Genomic DNA, 14,780 nt, shown 5'->3' with positions numbered 1-14,780 from the left:
TGTTCAGATTTGTGAGTTGGGGCATTTTCTATAATGTGATGATGATTTAGAAATGACCTGGTGCAAAAAAATTTGGGGGGGTCGTGGTGGGGTGGCTGCCCATGGGGGGGGGCATCCAACTCAGGTTTTGCCCAGGGCTCGGGTTTGCCTAGGTACGCCTCTGCCCCCTTTGCTGAGGGGAGGCTGGCGAGGGAACCTGTCACTAAAATTTTTGGATCCCACCACTGGCCCCAGCCGGTAACCCAGAGTTATCTGACGTTGTGTTTGGAAAGGTAAATATGGGAGAAGCTGCTGTCTGTGTCCAAGATTTCCAGGTGTCGGACTTCGGTCAAGAAGTCCACAGATCATCAGTCTTCCCACGCTCCTTTGAGAGGCGATTCTGGTTTTGGTATTGGCTGGTCGGGCACTTTGGGGGGGCAGAAGGCGGGGGGGGGAGCGATTAAGCAGGGAGTGAAAATAAACAATTATACCACCCCTCAGTGTGCCTAAGAACACAAATACATGCATATGTACGCACACGCCCCGCCAAGGAGCGGCTGCCCAGTGGGTAAAATGACTCCAAAATTGTGTGTAATGAGTAGGAAAAGATTAGAGACGGCTCTTGAAATTGACATTAGCGCTGGGGGTGGGGAGCGGAAAAACTCTTTACAAGTCAGCCTAGGAGGTCTAATTTAAGTCCTAGCGTGTGAGTGTCTCCTTGCGCGAGGGCTGGCGTGTGTGTATATATTTATACACGCGCTTTATTTATCGTATGGATTTTTTTTTAAAAGGCGCACCGAGAAGCGAACGCTGCCGTCCGCCGAGCGAGTTCCTTCTGGCCGCCAGGCTATTCGACATAATGCAAAAATTAAATTATTATTATTTTCTTTTTTTTCTTTTTTAAAGAACGCCTTGAATATTTAGATGGAGGGAAGCAGTTTATTTAGACGAACCGCCAGTGACCCACAACAGCGAGACATCAAGCGTGAAATTTACTCAAAATTAGCACCGGGGTCTCGAGCGCAGCGTGAATAGGGTTGATAGGATGCAAATCCCAAAGATATTAAACCGCCTCGCTGGCAGCACTATGGGGTTGCTCTCGGTTGGTTTTTCATGTTATACTTATTATTTCTCCCCCCACCCCCTGGGACAGGTTATAAATAACAATAATAATATTAAAAAGGAATGGTTCTGAGAGGCTGTAGCCGGAATGAAAAGGCCTTTTAAAAGGTTGGGGGGGGGGGGGCTCTGATTACCTGCATGTTTGTATCATGGCAAAGGCCAGTTTTAATGAACTTGGGTGTCTTTTTATGGCAGTGTAGTGGCTTTGTGTTCGGGCACAAACGTTTCTGTGGTTACTTTCTCTCGCTCTCCCTTTTTTAACTTACAGACTTCGGCTGAGCGGCTGAGGTTGATTCCAGTTTTAAATGCTGCAGCACGGCACAGCGCAACCTTTATTAGGCACAAGTTAAAAATCTCTACAAACAATAATTCTGTGCATAAGTACAAAAATAGTCTCATATCAGGGTTGTAATAAAATATTATATATACAAAACGTCGAATATGTGATATATTGTTTAGCGTCAGACAATTGAAATCCGTTTACGTTAGGGAACGGCTCACGATTGTCCTTTTATTAAATCACATGTAAGCCCGTGTAGTTGTAACTTATATAACTACCGAAGCTCAGGTTTTGTCTAGAATCGGATGTGGCGAGAGAGAAGGAGCTTGAAGAAGAAGAAAAAGCGTTTGGATTTATATCCCCCCTTTCTCTCCTGCAGGAGACTCAAAGGGGCTGACAATCTCCTTGCCCTTCCCCCTCACAACAAACACCCTGTGAGGTAGGTGGGGCTGAGAGAGCTCAGAAGAACTGTGACTAGCCCAAGGTCACCCAGCTGGCGTGTGTGGGAGTGCACAGGCTAATCTGAATTCCCCAGATAAGCCTCCACAGCTCAGGCGGCAGAGCTGGGAATCAAACCCGGTTCCTCCAGATTAGATAGACGAGCTCTTAACTTCCTACGCCACTGCTGCTTGAAAGAATGGCTGTGGGGAAACCCCAGGTGCCTCCATGTGCCTTGGACATTCTACCTAGTGGCAAGGAGGTGGCAATATTAATTTGATGCACGTGCCACCGCCAGCGTGAATGGCCTTCTTTTGCAGAGTGAAACATGGCAGGTCTCTGCCCCCAGGAGCCTGCGATATGCAATTTGAGATTAGGGAGATGGTAAAGGGGGTGCCATTGAGGAAGTATCCGCATTAATTTCAGTTACGGAGCTTCAGAGAGGATGGAGATTAAAGCGGTGTCTCAGAAGTTCAAAAATGGAAGTTAGACTGTACGTGCAGAGGGGCTGTGGCTTAGGAGTAGAGCACCTCCTTTGCCTGCGGAAGGTGCCAGGTTCAACCCCCAACTTCCTGTTTAAAGAGGACCAGGCAGGAGGTGATGCGAAAGACCTCCGCCTCAGACCATGGAGTGCCACTGCTAATCTGAGTAGACATTATTATTATTATTGTAGATTTCACAGCTGCCAGATCTTTAGCTGGTTGTAGAGTTCACAACTGCCAGATCCTCTGAAGATGCCAGCCACAGATGCAGGCGAAACGTCAGGAGAGAATGCTGCTAGAACACGGCCATACAGCCCGGAAACCACACAGCACCCAACTGCCAGATCTTTAGCTGGTTTTTGGCCTTCATTACAATTCGAGCCTCACCCAGAAGCCTAGGAAGTTGTAATGTATCGGCGTAGGATTCGTGCGGATCCCAGCACGGCGCCCTTCTGAATTTGACAGATGTTAATTTTGTTTTGTTGTTGTTGTTGTTGTTGTAGATTTCACAGCTGCCAGATCTTTAGCTGGTTGTTGAGCTAGTCTTCGATATAACCAAGCTTCACCCAGGAGGCCTAGGAAGTTGTGGAATGTAACAAATAGGATTCGTATGATCTTATGTACGCCTTCTTGAATTTGGACATTACGTTAATTTTATTTTGCTGGTTATTATATATTGTTGTTATTATGTTGTTAAGGTAGATTTCTCGGCACCGCCAGATCTTTAGCTGGTGGTTGGCCTTCATTACAATTCGAGCCTCACCCAGAGGCCTAGGAAGTTGCAATGTATTGGCGTAGTATTTGTGGGGATCCCAGCAGGGCTGCCTTCTGAATTTGACAGATGTTGATTTTGTCAATTATCTGGCGAAACAGATGTGTTTCCCCACTCCTACATTCCTGCTGGGTGACCTTGGGCTAGTCACCGTTCTTCAGAACTCTCTCAGCCTCACCTCACAAGGTGTCTGTTATGGGGAAAGGAAGGGAAAGGAGCTTGATTTTCTTTACAGTAGAGAAAGGTGGGGTAAAAAGCCAGACTGCTGCTGCTCCAGCTCCTCCTCCTCCTCTTCTGAGCTCTCTCAGCCCCACCTACCTCACAGGGTGTTTGTTGTGAGGGGGGAAGGGAAAGAAGTTTGTAAGCCCCTTTGAGTCTCCTTACTGGAGAGAAAGGGAATATATATATCCAACCTCCTCCTCCTCCTCCTCCTCCTCCTCCTCCTCCTCCTCCTCCTCCTCCTCCTCTTCGTCTTCTTCTTCATCTTCTTCGCCTTCGCCTTTTTCTTCGCCTTCTTCGTCTTTCTCTTGTTCTTCGTCTCCATCTTCATCTTCATCTTGTTCTTCTTCTTCTTGTTGTTCTTCTTGTTCTTGTTCTTCTTCGTCTTCTTGTTCTTCTTCTTTGTCCTTCTTGTTGTTGTTGTTGTTCTTCTTCTTCTTTGTCCTCATCTTCATCTTCTTCATGTTCTTCTTCGTCTTCGCCTTCTTCGTCTTCTTCTTCTTCTTGTTCTTCATCTTCATCTTCATCTTCACTTTGTTCTTCTTAATTTTCTTCTTGTTGTTCTTCTTGTTGTTGTTCTTCTTCTTTGTCTTCGTCTTCATCTTCTTGTTGTTCTTGTTCTTCTTCTTCTTCGTTGTCTTTGTCTTCATCTTCTTGTTGTTCTTGTTCTTCTTCGTCTTCTTGTTCTTCTTTGTCTTTGTCTTCTTCTTTGTCTTCGTCTTCGTCTTCTTCATTTTCTTGTTCTTGTTCTTCGTCTTTGTCTTCTCCTTTGTCTTGTCTCCTTTGTCTTTGTCTTCTTCATCATTTTCTTCTTTGTCTTCGCTTTCTTTGTCTTCCTCTTCTTCTTGTTGTTGTTCTTCTTCTTCTTGTTCTTCTTCTTTGTCTTCTTCAACGTGTCAGATACTCAGGATGATGTGACGCAGGTCAGTAGCATTTTAAGCCTTCTGCACTCCTGCTTTGCGCAGTTGAAGCCCAAGGGCGCTCCCCGAGGAGTCCAGTCAGCCACGGAGCAAACCTTGCAAGAGTCATGTCAGTCCTCTCCAAGGGTCAGCTCCTTGCAGAATGCTAGACTCAGTGATGCCTCTGAACTCAGGGCGTTTGGAAGGGTGTTTACTTGGCTTAAAACTGTACTGTTGCTCTTTATAATGCAAAGGGTTGTTTATTTTGGGAATCACTACCCCGCCCTTCTACCAAAGCAAGTGCTCTGTGTGGCTCACCGAAAAAGAAAACAAGACGTCAGACAAGAGCAGACAGCAATGAGAGCAGTATAGTAGCCACGGGTTTTCTTTTCATTCATGGCCCCTTCCATGAATGTCCGAGGAGGTGAGGAAGGGACCAACCTTAGAGATTTTTAGAAGGCATATAAAGGAGTTTGACCTCCAGGCAGTCTGCAAGAGTAAAACGAACCATGGCCTTGTTTTAAATACAGAGCGTAAGCGACCTTGGGCCAGAAACAGAGAGATGGGATGTAAATATTTTAATTAGCCAACAACACCCTAAAATCCATAATGCACAGAAGTGACAAAGTGTAAGCATTGCAAAGTGGCAATAAATAATCCGAAACTATAAACCTGGCTCCATCAAACAGGGGAGAATAAAATTAAGATTAAAACCAGCAACTGGCCATAAAACGAAGAAGAAAAAATCAGTGTTTGTGGATGGGGAGGGCAGATACACAAAGGGGCACAATTGGGACATACCTCCCCAGAACAGTCTCCTGAAAAGTGTAGTTTTTACAGATCCCTGAAAGGTCAAGAATGAAGGGTCAAGCCAAGTTCTGGGGACTTGGATTGAGAATGTAGCATGAAGAAGAAGAAGAAGAAGAAGAAGAAGAAGAAGAAGAAGAAGAAGAAGAAGAAGAAGAAGAAGAAGAAGAAGAAGAAGAAGAAGAAGAAGAAGAAGAAGAAGAAGAGGAAGAAGAAAAGAAAGAAGAAGAGAAGAAGAAGAAGAAGAGGAGGAAGAGGAGGAAGAGGAGGAAGAAGAGGAAGAAGAGGAAGAGGAAGAGGAAGAAGAAGAAGAAGAAGAAGAAGAAGAAGAGGAGGAGGAGGAGGAGAAGAGGAAGAAGAGGAGGAAGAGGAAGAAGAGGAGGAAGAGGAGGAAGAGGAAGAAGAAGAGGAGGAGGAGGAAGAAGAAGAGGAAGAGGAAGAAGAAGAGGAAGAGGAAGAAGAAGAAGAAGAAGAAGAAGAAGAAGAAGAGGAGGAGGAGGAGAAGAGGAGGAAGAGGAAGAAGAGGAGGAAGAGGAAGAGGAAGAAGAAGAGGAAGAAGAAGAAAAGGAGGAGGAAGAGGAAGAAGAGGAGGAAGAGGAAGAGGAGGAGGAAGAGGAGAAGAGGAAGAGGAAGAAGAAGAAGAAGAAGAAGAAGAAGAAGAAGAAGAAGAAGAAGAAGAAGAAGAAGAAGAAGAAGAAGAAGAAGAAGATGTCAGGAGAAAATGCTAATAGAACACGATCCTCTGAAGAAGAAGAAGAAGAAGAAGAAGAAGAAGAAGAAGAAGAAGAAGAAGAAGAAGAAGAAGAAGAAGAAGAAGAAGAAGAAGAAGAAGAAGAAGAAGAAGAAGAACCGGGTTTGATTCCCCACTCCTCCACGAGTTGCAGACTCTAATACAGAGAACTGGTTTTAATTCCGCTCTCCTCAATATGAGTGGCGGACTCATATCAGGAAAACCGGGTTTGTTTCCCCACTTCTCCATATGAGTGGCACACTCTAATTTAGAGAAGAAGAAGAAGAGTTTGGATTTATATCCCCCCTTTCTCTCCTGCAGGAGACTCAAAGGGGCTGACAATCTCCTTGCCCTTCCCCCTCACAACAAACACCCTGTGAGGTAGGTGGGGCTGAGAGAGCTCCAAGAAGCTGTGACTAGCCCAAGGTCACCCAGTTGGTGTGTGTGGGAGTGTACAGGCTAATCTGAATTCCACAGATAAGCCTCCACAGCTCAGGCGGCAGAGCTGGGAATCAAACCCGGTTCCTCAAGATTAGATACCCGAGCTCTTAACCTCCTACGCCACTGCTGCTCCTTTTACTCCGCTCATCCTTTTACCTTTTACTCCGCTCATTCTGAGAAGCGCATGGATGCGGCAAGGATGGGGTCAGTCTTGGCTCGACCACCGCCGACCACCCAGGCGCCCACCCGGCTCCCAGCGGGGCAGGCAAGTGGGGAAGCCTGTGGCAGCCCAGCCCGGCCGTGGAGCAGTTAATGCGCCCAGCCCTGCTGCCTGCAGAATTGGAGCAAGGATGAGGCAGATTGCAACATTTCGTGGAGTCCCAGTGCAAGGGCAGAAGAGCCGCATGCGGCTCTCGAACCGCAGGTTCCCTACCCCTGGTTTAAACAATCTTCTCTTTTGTGGCAACCTCAAGAATATCGTCTTTTTTCTCCTTTCTTGCTCTCCTGCTTCTTCTGAGTAAAACATTTGCTCATAGCTGGAGTGAAAAATGCCACACTAATTACGCAATTATTTTATTATGGAGCACTCACTACAAAAACGTCTCCTAAAGAATTAATTTGGTTAAAATAATTTGAATCAAGTAATTATTTTCTTAACACTGGAATTAACTGAGAGGAGCTTCAAGTGGTTTATGGCTAGCTCTACATAATAAAGTGATTGTTTAATTAGCAATAAATTTGTCATTCCCCTTATAAAAAAAAATAAGAATCTTTGCTTTCATCCAGGGAGGGCAATTAAAAAAAAAGTTTCTTCTCTTCTCTCTTCCAGCATTTGTAGATGCCCTACTTATATTTATCTGATGACAGCATAGGAGCAATCCTTGGGTGTCTTTTTGAGAGTTTTAAAGTGTCTTTTTAGAGACATGCTTTTCTATTTTCTGTGATTGGATGTAAATCAATGTGATTCTGCAATTGCTGCTAATCGTTAGCACTTATTTAATACGCAAGACGCTTTGTGTTTCCCTACCATGTTCTGAAACTGGCCCTTGCTGATTTTGTCACATCTTATCTTTCCAAACCCTGAGATCTTGCTTTCACTGGAAATGGCCGAAATTGATACCGAGACCCTCCATATGTGAATCAGATTGAAGGATTGGAGCACCTTCCTTATGAGGAGAGGCTGCAGCGTTTGGGACTCTTTATTTTGGAGAGGAGACGGCTGTGTGATTGGTGTTTGGAATATGCTGCCACAGGAGGTGGTGATGGCCACTAACCTGGATAGCTTTAAAATAGGTTTGGACAGATTTATGGAGGAGAAGTCGATCTCTGGCTACCAATCTTGATCCTCCTTGATCTCAGATGGCAAATGCCTTAGCAGACCAGGTGCTCGGGAGCAGCGGCAGCAGCAGAAGGCCATTGCTTTCACATCCTGCAGGTGAGCTCCCAAAGGCACCTGGTGGGCCACTGCAAGTAGCAGAGTGCTGGACTAGATGGACTCTGGTCTGATCCAGCAGGCTCTTATGTTCTTAAGGCCATTGCTTTCACATCCTGCATGTGAGCTCCTAAAGGCACCTGGTGGGCCACTGCGAGTAGCAGAGTGCTGGACTAGATGGACTCTGGTCTGATCCAGCTGGCATGTTCTTATGTTCTTATGTCCTCCATGAATTTGTCAAACCGTTCAAAAAATAATCTGATCTCTGTTGTCCGTCTGTCATACCTTGTGACAGCGGTGGTAGAGGAGGAAAATGCAATCAAGTCACAGATGCCTTACGCTGACCCTGCAGGCTACAGACATTCAGAGGTGGTTTGCCATTGCTGTCCTCTGTCCAGTGACCCTGGACTTCCTTGGTGATCTCCCATTCAAATACCAACCATGCTTAGCTTTTGAGATCTGCCAAAACCAGGCTGGCCTTGGCTGTCCAGGACAGGGAAGTTGAAGCATCAAAGCATTTGGATAGCAGGTGCTGTGAGTCTTGGCTACTGCTAAAGTCATTTGCGAACTGCAGTCACTTAGCAAAAAGCGAGTAGCCTGGGAATTGGATTGAATGGTTAGCAGAAGATGAATCAGGGTTTGGGTTTGGGTTAAGGTTAGGGTTAGGGTTCAGGTTAGGATATACCAAAGAGGTAGAAAGTGAAGGTCGTCATGTGGGAGAGGGTGGTGTATTTTGCAGTTTGTTTTTGTTTTAATAATTTTTGTGGTGTTTTCCACAGACATGTACGACCAGGTGCTGAAGTTTGGGGCCTACATTGTGGACGGCTTACGGGAGTACAGGCAGCCTGTCCTCGTCTACATTCCTCCGCAAGCGGAACTGAGAGGGGGTTCCTGGGTGGTGATCGATCCCACCATTAACCCTCGACACATGGAGATGTACGCGGACCGAGAGAGCAGGTAAGGCCTTCTGCCTTGTACCATCATGTGCATCTCTGGGATTCAAGCACTGAACTGGTGAAGCTGGTAGCTAGCTTCATCGCCAGCTTCAGTAGCATAAGGTCCTGTCTGTCTCAACCAGGGTCTGCTGTGACCATGGATAAAGTGAGGTGGTCCACTTTTTAAAGCCAAAAGGGTCAAGAAGAGCAGAGTCCATCCTTCTTCAGTGATTCCCGCCATCAATGTGCTTTGGCCCTTGGTGGATACAAGGAGAGAAACAAAACAGGAGTTCAATTGCACCTTAAAGACTAGCAACATTTATTCCCTTATGAGCTCTTGTGTAGTCAGAACTCACTTCCTCAGATATGATTGGAATGAATATCATTCCTCTCTGTAACGAACCAGTAAAGTCCAGTCAAAAGCAACCGTGTTAAGTTCTTTATTGAGCTGGCATTCTTAGTCAGAGACAGGCAATGCGAGAACTGAAACCCAGATCTCGATCAAACGCTTATACAGGGTAACAGACAGGCTCCCGCCAAAAGAGTTTAAACAAGGCAGGATTTCACACAGAGTTTTACACCAGGCAAGCAAGCAAGTGAAAGATAACCAAAACAGTGAAATTCCCCTTCCCGGGAGTTCAGCCAAAAACCTCTGGTGAGAACCTTCCCAAGGTCAGACTACACACACACACCACAACCTTACGATCTAATTTTAAGAAAGTTGCAGAAGGGAAGGGGGAAAGGGGGAAGAGTTGAGCAAAGGGAGGGTTTTTAATTGGGCATGATTCTCTTGTTAAACAGAACAAAGCATGAGAGAGATCAGAGGTTCTAGCTGTTTTCCCACAAGCACAAAACCAGCAAGGGTACGATATAGCAAACTAATTGAGGAAGAAGTAGTTTGAAGCGTGAAAGAATTAACCAACTTCAGTACAGGGATATGGTCTGGTAGAGCAATCAATCAATGTTTCTAAAATAAGAAGTTCCTGCTCCAAGAACCCTGTGACCTCAAATTTGGCACGAGGGAGGAGAAAAAGGAATGATAGGGGAGGAGTTACTCCCCCCTCATGATTATTACCACAGTTTTCAGTCGCTGTTCTTATAATTCCTTTTCCATGTCTGCAGCAGATGGAGTTGAAGTTCCAGGGCTCTAACTCCTCAAGAATAGCATTCTCTTTCCAGTGCACTCTGCCTCACAACCTAAAAGCGTCTTCGTCTTCCCCGTTTTAGAGGAGGGGTCCTGGAGCCTGAAGGGACCGTGGAAATCAAATTCACCCTTGGGAAAGGGACTTGAGTGAAACTTGATGAGGCAGCGTGGACCCCATCTACTGCATACCGCCTGGCTGAGGCTGACTTCGATGTAAGTATCGTGATTGAATGCTGTCATTCCCCTCCCTTTCTTTTGACTTTTATTTATTTATTATCGTATTTATATACCACCCCATCCCCTAAGGGCTCTGGGCGGTGAACAACAAGTGTTACAAAACAGTAATAACAATAACAATAACATTAATATAATTAATATCATTAAAATATAAAATTACAGCGTTCCACATAAATCACTTGGCGTCCAGCATTAAAACTATCAATAAAAACCCCTCCTGGAGAGGGGGACGGTATAGATGTCACAAACTCTCAGAATGTTAAAAGGAGGGACAGAAAGGGCGCAAACCATCAGCGGCTGGCCTCCCCGAAGGCCCGGTGGAACAACTCGGTCTTACAGGCCCTGCGGAACTCTCCAAGATCCCGCAGAGCCCGGACAGTTGGAGGAAGAGTGTTCCACCAGGCCGGGGCCAGGGCCGTAAAGGCCCTGGCCCGGGTGGAGGCCAGCCGTATCATTGAGGGGCCAGGGACCACCAGTAAATTGGCCCATTCTGAACGCAGAGGCCGTGAAGGGACATATGGGGTAATGCGGTCCCGAAGGTACGAGGGCCCCAGACCGCAGACATTATATGGAATCAAACCTTTGGCCCCTCAAAGTCCATCAAGTACCTGCCCAGGAGAGAGCCCACCTGGCAGGACTTTGCTGAGGGCCTCCCAAAACAAGGAACCGGCCTCCGCTCCGCTGCTGCTCCCTGGAGCGTGATGCTGAAGCAGCTGTTTGGAGCGGCATCTTAAGGAGGGTGTCGATGTGCCACAAGGGCTCAGCTCCACATAAGACACCAGGCATCGTCTTCTAGGCCAGGGGTCTGCAACCTGCGGCTCTCCAGATGTTCATGGACTACAATTGGCCATGCTGGCAGGGGCTGATGGGAATTGTAGTCCATGAACATCTGGAGAGCCGCAGGTTGCAAACCCCTGAGCTAGACAGTAACTAAACCCCCACGACCCGTTATCCTCTCAGAAACTCGTTCATTCAGGAATCCTCTTCTGTTGTCCAGCCCCCGCCCCTCCCCCTGGTTACCCACGTCCTTTAGAGAGTCTTTGGCACGTTGTAGGTTTAACAGAAAGATCATAAACAGTGGCAGGAGGAGGAGGAGGAGTTTGGATTTATCCCCTGCCTTTCTCTCCTGTGAGGAGACTCAAGGTGGCTTCTTAGCTCCTTTCCCTTCCTCTCCCCACAACAGACACTGTGTGAGGTAGGTGGGGCTGAGAGAGTTCTAAAGAACTGTGACTAGCCCAAGGTCACCCAGCAGGAATGTAGGAGTGTGGAAACGCATCTGGTTCACCAGAGAAGCCTCTGCCACTCAGGTGGAGGAGTGGGGAATCAAACCTGGTTCTTCAGATTAGAACCCGCCTGCTCTTGCAGATTAGAGCAGCAGGGGCGTAGGAGCAGCAGTGGCGTAGGAGGTTAAGAGCTCATGTATCTAATCTGGAGGAACCGGGTTTGATTCCTAGCTCTGGCGCCTGAGCTGTGGAGGCTTATCTGGGGAATTCAGATTAGCCTGTACCGTCCCACACACGCCAGTTGAGTGACCTTGGGCTAGTCACAGCTTCTCGGAGCTCTCTCAGCCCCACCTACCTCACAGGGTGTTTGTTGTGAGGGGGGAAGGGCAAGGAGATTGTCAGCCCCTTTGAGCCTCCTGCAGGAGAGAAAGGGGGGGGACATAAATCCAAACTCTTCTCTTCTTCTTCTAATCAGGCCTGTTAGCAAAAGCTTTCAGCATAAAGATACCCTTCCAGATGTTTTGTGGCAGGGAAGGTTTCTGCTGCAGAAACTCCTCTGCTAGTGGAACGGAGCCATCTGCATCTTTTCGAACAAGACCTCATGAGCGGCTGTGCTGGAATCAGGCTGAGGGTTTGTCTAGTTCCAGCATCCTGTTTCCCAAGAGACCAGCCTGCTGCTGTTGGAATTTTCACTCGCCCAAGATCGATGAGAATCACTTAGGGCCCGCTTTCCGCGTAAGACGGGCCAATAACTCTGCGACGCCCTGGGAGGCGGCAAAGCGCCCGTCCCCAGGGAGCCATTCGCACAGGCAGTGCTGCCAAAACGCAGCAGCGCCGACCTGGCTCCCTTCCCCCTCCCCCAGGGCGGCCTCAGGCCGCCTTCAAAAACCTCCCTCCTGGAGGGAGGTTTTTTTTGGAGGCCACAGCGCCCATCTCCCTGCGGCCAGCGGTGCACGAACGGCACCGCTGGGAATGCGCTGTTGTCCCCGTCCTTCCCCACTCACCTCGTCGCCGTCATCGCCCTGCTGGCCTCCAAAGGCCCTCCCTCGCTGTCCTCCGACCCCTGGAGGTCGGAGGGCAGCATGGGCGGGTCTATGGAGGCCAGCAGGGTGACGACGGCGACAAGGTGAGTGGGGAAGGACGGGGAAGAGGCGGGTCGGCCGGGCAACAGCACTCCGCGGCGCCGTCGTCCCAGTGTCGTTGGGTCGACGTTCATTACACCGACCCAACCCCTTCCGCCTCCATGCGGAAGGGGCCATAGAGTTGGAAGAGACCACGACGGCTGTCAAATCCAGCCCCCTGCTATGCAGGAACACACAATTGAATTACACCCGGCACATGTTCATCCAGCCTCTTTAAAAACCTCCGAAGAAAGAGACTCCACCACCCTCCGAGGCAGTGAATTCCACTGTTCAACAGCCCTGACAGTCAGAAAGTTCTTTCCAATGTTTAGGTGGAATCTCTTTTCCTGCACCTTGAGCCCATCCAGCTTGCTGGGCCGGGAGGGAATTTGAACTGGGGTCCCACACTGTAACCTCTATATGACATGTGTCCACCGTAGCCATCCTCTCTTGCTGCTCCCTGCAGATCTTGTACTAAAAGGCAGGCTTCCTCAGCTTATTGTGTTTAGCTGTCTATCTGGAGAATAATCTACAGTTTTCAGTTTCCAAAGGTTTGTGGCACAAAGGGATTGCCCCCCGGCAGGGGCAGAACAAGGGGGAACTGTGCCTGGTGTATGTGCGTGCCCCGCGCCCTTGCCACGCCCACACCCTGCCCCGGAATGCCCCTCCACGCCCCCTCACAGGCACACAAATGGGGCGTTGTCCCTCCTGCCCTGTTGGCGCTACACCATTGCCCCCTGGCACCCACGTATGGCTCAACTGTGTCAGAAAGAACTTCTCTGTCATGTAAGCAGTGAGTTTGTACAAAACAGGAACTATCCTGTATCTTCTGTGTTGCAGCCCTTTAGGGAGAGGTTGCAGTGGAAGCCCTTAAGAACATAAGAACATGAGAACAAGCCAGCTGGATCAGACCAGAGTCCATCTAGTCCAGCTCTCTGCTACTCGCAGTGGCCCACCAGGTGCCTTTGGGAGCTCACATGCAGGATGTGAAAGCAACGGCCTGCTGCTGCTGCTGCTCCTGAGCACCTGGTCTGCTAAGGCATTTGCAATCTGAGATCAAGGAGGATCAAGATTGGTAGCCATAAATTGACTTCTCCTCCATAAATCTGTCCAAGCCCTTTTTAAAGCTATCCAGGTTAGTGGCCATCACCACCTCCTGTGGCAGCATATTCCAAACACCAATCACACGTTGTGTGAAGAAGTGTTTCCTTTTATTAGTCCTAATTCTTTCCCCTTATTCCTCTGTGGTTCCTGCTGGCAGCATTGCCAGATCTGCTGAATTTGCATCGGGGTTCTCTTAGTTTAATTTAGCTGTTTTGAGATGATCCCTAAATGGCTGTCTTTGGGTGCAGCCTTCCAAAGGCACCGTTCTCACCCAAGGCAGAAAGAACACTTTTTAATATATCTGCCCCGGAATGTGACGTGTATTGAAAGCATTCGGAGGAAGGCAGTTTCAAGGTTTGGTTTTAATTCTGTTAACCCTGAACGTTCCCCAAATAAATGAACGAATCCGGAACAAACTTCCTGCTGCTTACCATGTACAAGCAGCAACCTTACACAAAGGTTGGCCTCTGTTCGCCAGCCCGTTCCATGCATATGGGGCCGGGGGGGGCGGGGGGGGGGGGCGGCAGAGACCACTAAAAGCTTCAGTAGCTGATAAGTGTCTTGCTTAGATGGTTCTTAATTGCTCTCGGTGTTTGGTAGCGGGGTATGCACACCCGCACAATACGCACGCGAGCTCCCGATCGCTGGTGCCACGAGAGGAAGAGCCAAGATTGCAGGACACAAATGAATTGCATAATTTTCTCTCCTTCTTCCTTCCTCCCCCCCCCCCCACCGCCCGCCCCATTTTTTTCTCTCTCTCCTTTCTGGCCAATTTAAAATTTGTCAAAGCCGGTCGTCTTCTGGATCACTGCCCTTTGATATTTCGCGCACTCCATTTGCCACAAACAAGCCGCAGGGCCCCGGTTCATGCTGACTCCAGCAGAAGCGGAGAGCGTTCCATTTATCTTACACCGCCTGCTGTATACTTGCTCGTTAGCTGGGGGTTCACTGCCTCTCTTAACTCCTGAATGGCTGCCATCATTTCTACCGAACGGCTGTTTTGTGGCAAAGACGGTGGGGGGGGGGGAGGCAGCCATATCTGTGCCCCACCTTGTGTGGGGCAAGCAGCTGGCTTTGTGCTGGGGGGGGAATCTGAGGGCCGTACTGGGCCCTCATTCTAAACCTCAGCCACCTCAGGCTTTTCCTGAAATGGGGGTGGGGGCGGGGGCGGGGGCAGGAGAGCCACGTTGGGGAAGAGGAAGGCAGATACTGAATAATGTGACACAGAGCTGCTCATTATCCATTTTCGAGCACTGTAACTTTATTAGTTTTGCGTTTATTAAAACGTCACTCAGCGTTACACCGCGTCGAGCCTCGGCAGAACGGGGAGAGCCACGTGGCAGGATGGAAGAGAGGCGCCGCGTCTTGGCCTTAGGTTGGCTAAACTTTCTAGGAAGCCGAACCGTGCGTGGTTA

At 48.5% G+C, this 14,780-nt stretch overlaps 1 protein-coding gene across 1 annotated transcript in view; it reads left to right on the top strand.

Annotated features, from left to right (window-relative positions):
• The window catches only part of ACACA (acetyl-CoA carboxylase alpha), a 246,860-nt gene that overhangs the window by 202,291 nt on the left and 29,789 nt on the right, over positions 1–14,780 (top strand). The window contains 2 exon segments of the mRNA XM_048482780.1: positions 8,381–8,558; positions 9,764–9,827. Coding sequence (XP_048338737.1) covers positions 8,381–8,558; positions 9,764–9,827 — 242 coding nt within the window.

Source organism: Sphaerodactylus townsendi, unplaced genomic scaffold, assembly GCF_021028975.2.
Source record: "Sphaerodactylus townsendi isolate TG3544 unplaced genomic scaffold, MPM_Stown_v2.3 scaffold_22, whole genome shotgun sequence".
NCBI classification, from domain to species: Eukaryota; Metazoa; Chordata; class Lepidosauria; order Squamata; family Sphaerodactylidae; genus Sphaerodactylus; species Sphaerodactylus townsendi.
Note: the sequence above shows the minus strand (reverse complement) of the source record. Positions and strands in the feature narration are given on the sequence as shown.